The sequence below is a fragment of the Gracilinanus agilis genome, chromosome 5, assembly GCF_016433145.1.
Source record: "Gracilinanus agilis isolate LMUSP501 chromosome 5, AgileGrace, whole genome shotgun sequence".
NCBI classification, from domain to species: domain Eukaryota; kingdom Metazoa; phylum Chordata; class Mammalia; order Didelphimorphia; family Didelphidae; genus Gracilinanus; species Gracilinanus agilis.
In genome coordinates, this window is record NC_058134.1 from 200,592,481 (window position 1) to 200,598,588 (window position 6,108).

A 6,108-nucleotide genomic window follows, 5' to 3' on the forward strand; every position below is an offset into this window, starting at 1 on the left:
GAGTTTTTTTGTTGTTTTTTTTTTTTAACATCAGGTACTCCCACATACCAACATTGGGCACACATTTAATTGATGAGTCCTAGAAAGTTGCCTAAAGGCACTTCCAGGATCCCAAAGCTAGTCAAAAGTCCAACTTTATTAAGGCCAGATCTTCCATATATGCAGTAGGTAGGCACTTGATGTTTGTTCAGTTAAATTGTAATTACTACAGTCAAATGCATGTTTTCAGAATGGGTTTCACTTCTATGAATGGGGAGAGGGTGAAAAAGGAAGGATATTGGTCAAAGCATTGTATTTGTGGAGGTGGTTAAACTTTGAAAGTATTATGACAGAAAAATGATCAAGATAAGAATTACATGGGAAAATATTAATACTACTCAGATTTTTACCAAATTTCCAAGGAAGAGCTTTCTATTAATGGATCAATCTCTTATACCCTGCATCTCTGGACAGCCAAAATAGTTGTTATGAAGTTTATGCACGATATAGAAGATTACCTGAAATCCTAACTTGGGCTCTGTTTGTTTATTATTCCAGGAGCTTGATTATTTTATTGCAGAGATCTTGGCCATATAGCGATAGTGAAAAGAACATTGGATTTGGCATCAGAGGCCCAGGATAAAAAAAATCTTAATTTTGATTCTTTAGTACCTGTACGACCTTGGACAAATCACTTATGTGGGCCCACTTCCTGGTCTGCAAAATAAAGACTGCACCAAGTGACCTCTAAGGTGTTTTTCCAGCTCTAAAACTGCACGATCCCTATAACTAAATGGAGAATAAAGACAAGTGTACTCTGATCAATATAACATTTATTCAAATCTGGCCCTGTATGTTTTAGATCCTTTGCCCATTCACAAGGTGTGTGTTATTAAGGCCATTGCAGTATCACGTATAAGAGCTCCAAGGAGCAACCACATCAGTACAACTCATTTAATAGCTATGGCAGTTTTATTTATTGATTGCTTGATAGGGAACAATTACACATTACAAAAAAAGTTATACTTGGCTCAGTAGGCAATCCTTTAAGCACAGCCATATTATTTTACAGGAGAAAAAAAATCCCTAAAGCCTACCCAATAGAGCATTTACAAATGCACAAAACATGCCACTTTGGCTTTTATATCTTCTAGATTTAAAAAAAAAAATCTTTTTTAACATAAATAAGTTAGTATAATTTTCTCAGTGTCTTTACAGAGTTATTTACACAGGTACACTTTTAAAAATGTTTCTTACACATACAGCAATTGTAGAAATACTGTTTAAAGATGCAGTATCCATTTCCCTCTTCTACCAGCAACCGCTCAGATACCATTTTCCCCTTCTCTCAAACACATCACATTCCTCTGGTTAAAAAAGCCAGGAGAGAATGAGAAATTTTAAAATTAAAATGCATCCCATTATTTTTTAACCTGGAATCTCCAGATTCTTTTTTTTTTTTTAAATATCCAAAGAGCATTATTTAAGCTTTGTTTGCAAGCACAAAATGAAGGGACTGTGTAGACAATTTTCTGGTTTATCTGATAAATACAGATTGCCAATTCTGATCATTCAGAACTCAATTTTTTTTTGCCTGAATTATGTGGATTATTTGCTTAAGCCTTAATTAACTGAATAATTACTTCACTTTAAAGAGGTTTCCACTTTATAACCCTCCTTTTAAAAAAGCCTTTGCTCTAACATAATGGACACATCAGAGTTCCTGATTCTTAATAAGTATAATATAATAAACAGTAATCAACTGTTGACTGTTTTAATTGTTGCAATTAAAAAAAATATATCAGATCTCACTGAAAGGGATATTACATCTTTAAAGAAAAAGCTTAACCACCACCCCCAACCCAAGCTTGCTTCTTTTCATGCAAGTCATTTATATTCTTGCTATATAATTTGAAGCAAGTTTTCCATTTTCTTCATATCTTAGCCCACTCTACTGCCCCCCTTCCCAAAGTTTATGTGCTACATAAAAGATGAAAACTATATACACAGGTAGTACAATGAAGCAAATAAGGAAAAACCTAATTGCATGATGCTACATCCAATGCTTTTAGAGGCACATCTTTTGAGAGTGCCTACAATTTTAGTGTTATTGTGTTGGTACTTTTCAGTGCTTATACAGGATATTCATTCCATGAAGTCATCGATATGTATTCTTAAAATTTATATCTTCCTTGTTTCATCACACTCTGGTATATCCAGTGAACAAGGACACATTCTTAATTCTGCAAAACAAAAGATCAGGGGGGGAAAAGAGCATCAAGGGCATTGATACAATTAATTCTAAGAGCAGCATAATAAATCACTACACTTGGTAAAAAAAATCATCCTCTCACTGTCTTGCTTGCTCAATTGCCTGAAGTGGGTGGATTATATACACAAGCTAATAATGACAGATGAGTGATCTCTTTGGTCATTCATTCTTCTAAACTGAAACCTGTAAAGATTTTAAGTAGCAATGCTAGTTTAGCTTACCTTCAATTGTGCATTTTATCCCACCACCCCCTGTCCACCCCCCATGCTAAGAAGGTCTACTTTAGGGGATCTGGACTGATGGCAGGGGAGAGGGGAGAAAAGGAGAGAGAAATAAAGAGAGACAAAACAAATCATGAGGGTGTCAGGAAAAAAAAAAAAAAACAACCACCACCTCACCTTTGAAATATGCCTAAGAACAGAATGAGGAGGAACAGAATGAGAGGAAGCATGGTATAGGAGGCCTGGGAATCACAAAGATCAGGGTTTAAATTCGGTTGTGTAAATCATTGAAATTCTCAGTGCTCCAGACAACTCTTTGTATAAGACTAAGTTACAGAGATGAGTTGTTGATCTACATTGGTAGGAGGAAATATTGAGAGTTGTTCATATGCTTAGTTACTCAACACACACATACACACAAAATAACAAGATGCAAAATGTATGTGGTGTAGGTAAACTACATGAAAACTGTATAGAAATTATATTTGTGGCCCTTCCACCAATTTCATCCAGTTGAATGTGATCCTCAGCAATATTTTAAGGCCTTCTCTTAAGCTGATAGGGAAAAATGTTTTAAAGTTCAAGCTTGTTTCTTGTGATGGATATATATTTAGATACATGTATGTACCCCTACATACATATCTAGATACATGCATGTATCTATACACATATATATATATATGTACACACACAGTTCTTTTTTTTTTTTTTAAGTGTTTAGTGTCCAAATGAACATTTCTAAGAATTATTTGAATTTGGGAAATCCTGCTTGGCTGAATAAGACGAGACCAAAAATTTATCAGGATCTGATACATAAGACACATGGTAGCACTGCAAGTATTGACATCTAGTGAATTAGTCAAAATTTTTCATCCACTTTCCTCCACTATATAAAGAAGTTCTATAAAGCCATTTGTCAAAAAGCCTTTTGCATTGTGTAGAGGTTATATAAATTTAATTTGTGTAAAAATAATTGGAGTGACTTTTTCAGGTTTTTTTTTAAAGATAAAAATCCTATATATGTTGCATAGATTCATTTAACATTGAATCGGTGTTTATTGTGCATCTACCACGTACAGGGAGACTCAATCACTAGCAGAATTAGCAGGCCTAAAATCTGAATTCAGGTCCCTCCCCCACCCCCCCAAATAGAGCTTTGGGGACTGAATTATTCAATCTATCTGAACTGAGCAGATTCAGCACATTACTGAAAATCTCCACTCCCCTAGTACTAGGTAGACACAGCGTTAGCTAGCCCTGATATTTATTATTCCTTTTCCCCTTCAAATTCCCAAATAGTGAGTTGTTCTAGCACAATTTGCATATACATGCTGACATATTCCAGATTGCTTACAGGGGGGCAGAATTCATTAACTTTTACTTTGCAGCACTTCAGAACTGCAGAAAAACTTTGTGGGTAACTTGTAATGATTCTTTGTGTTCTTTTGCATAAATAGGTTTCCCTCACCCTCCAAAAACCCAGTGGAAGTGGTGTGACACTAAAAGGATCAAAATAAATGAGTTGCACATGTCACTCCATCCACATTTCTAACCTCTTCTTTGAGTCACTGGTGCTTAGTTTGTTCCCAGATGAAAAGATGCAACCATTTATTTCCCCTTCTTCCTACTGGGTCCACACAATGTCTTTATTTGAAACCACTGAAAATGATAAGACCTTAAAACTCCTTTCCTGGGGCTGGGAATAGGGCTGAAAAAATTCTCATCTTCCAATTAAGTTTTTGCGAGGGCTCATGTAAGTCCCTTTCACTAGGAACTGCCTCCAGGATAAGAAGTCCTCATCCAGGATGCTACCCTTCACCCTGGAGTAACTGCTTAATTTGTCTAAAGAAAAAGTCTGTCAGATGGAGAAAACCTGATGAAACTCGGCGACCCCTTTCCCCCACTCCATTCCTATTCTTTCAATCCCACAAAGTGTATGGGGGGGTGGGGGGTGGCGGGAGGGAGCCCGAAATACCCTTAACAAACCAGCAAACTTATTATCCCTAAGTCGGCTAATAAATAAAATGTGTTGGAGTTTGCAGGCTACCAGTTCCAGCAGGGCAGTTTGGTTTCATTTCTGAACCCTAGCTCAGCAACCCACCTAAGTAGTTTACGTTTGATGTCTTCTGAGACTGGGCTTCTTGGGCGTCTGCTCCACTGAACTAGCATTGGGAGAAGTGTCTGAAACCTCTTCTTCTTTAATGTTGGCTCTTTTGTTTTGAGGTGAGACATCTAGCAGGGGAGATTGCGGAGGGGAGGGAGGGAAGACAAGCAACAAATTTTATTAAAAGCATTAGCTAACAAAAGTTAGCCGGGGGGGAGGGGAGGGAAGGGAGAAGAATACTACCACCACCCACAATCCTGGGTCAATCGCCGATTGTCTGAAAGTCCTGAAAATATTGTTGCTATTAACAAAGACCTCCTCCCAGGTCCCCAGTACCTAGCTAGGGATACTATAGCGCAATCTTTCACAGGGACATTTAGGAACATCCTAGGCTTCAAAATACTAGTTTGGGTCACATATATATCTTGATATATCTTGTGATGGCAGACTGGGGGAGGGGACAGGTGTTTTTAAGCGTTAAGTTTACAGATAAATTTTTACACCGACTGGCAAGAAGCTCTCAATTAGTAGCCTTTAACCTCAAACGAAATGATAACTAGTTAGATGATAGATAGCACCGGAGCATAAGGTTAATAGCTTTCAGCTCCCGATGGAAAAGCCAAGAACTGCGCTGGTGTTCTCTAGACACAACTTCGGGGACGGACCTCCAGTAAAGTCAAGGAGTGGCCCAGACAGACCGAGTAAACAAGGGAGGGGTTTGTTTTATTTTAATTTTAAAGGAGCGATTACCATCCGTGGCTGGTCGTTTCCTCGTCTCTGTGCACTGGTCTGCCAAACTCGTCTGGCTTTCGGATGCACCCTCAGTCTTTTGATCTCTTAAGTGGGTGTCCTCTGAGATTCCCTGAGAAGCAATAAAAACCCCCGCTGGGCGCACTCCGTTAAGATCCCCGTTCTCCTGGACGGGACCCTGGCATCCCCCTTTGGGGTTCCGCGGGGGCCTGAAATAAAACTCGGGCAAACTGTCTTTCTCCACAGGTTGCCACTCATAACTCCCCTCCAAGGGCTTGTGATTCCGAAAGTCAAAGTTCCACTTGCGCTGGCAATCCTCCTCGATGTCCCTGCAATGCTTCTTTAAGTCCTGCGTTAAATCTTCATGGTTCACTGGGCCGAAGAGGTTGCGGCAAGCTGAGGGTTTGGGGTACTCCGCCGGCCTGCCTTCCATCCGCTCGAGGGTCGGGCTCCCATCAGAAATACGCACGTTTGACATCGTCCTCCCTCGTCTCCACTCAACTTTTAGAAACGACAACAACAAAAATCCGAACACGTAGCCCCTTTTATATAGGTCCCGCGATTCCCGTTCGGGGCCAAGAGAAACAAACAACCACCAATAATTACACAAGCTTTAGGATCAGTGTTGGGTTTGGGGGAGGGGGCAGAGGGAAGCCCGGGAGAGCCAGCAGAAAAGTCTCCCAGCAGATCAAGTGTAAGGGAGAGAGGGAGGGAGGGACGAAAGGAGGGAGGGAGAGGGAGGGGGGGAAAGGAGAAAAGGGGAGGGGAGGGGAGGGGAGGGG

At 39.7% G+C, this 6,108-nt stretch overlaps 1 protein-coding gene across 1 annotated transcript; it reads right to left on the bottom strand.

The window, feature by feature from the left end:
• Window positions 1-932: 932 nt before the first annotated feature.
• CDKN1B (cyclin dependent kinase inhibitor 1B) lies at window positions 933-6,064 on the bottom strand. The gene is made up of 3 exons (XM_044677279.1): window positions 5,327-6,064; window positions 4,574-4,704; window positions 933-2,222 (listed from the first exon to the last, which is right to left on the bottom strand). Exons 1-2 carry the CDS (start codon window positions 5,802-5,804, stop codon window positions 4,583-4,585), a joined length of 600 nt encoding a protein of 199 aa, XP_044533214.1. The 5' UTR covers window positions 5,805-6,064; the 3' UTR covers window positions 933-2,222; window positions 4,574-4,582.
• Window positions 6,065-6,108: the final 44 nt, after the last annotated feature.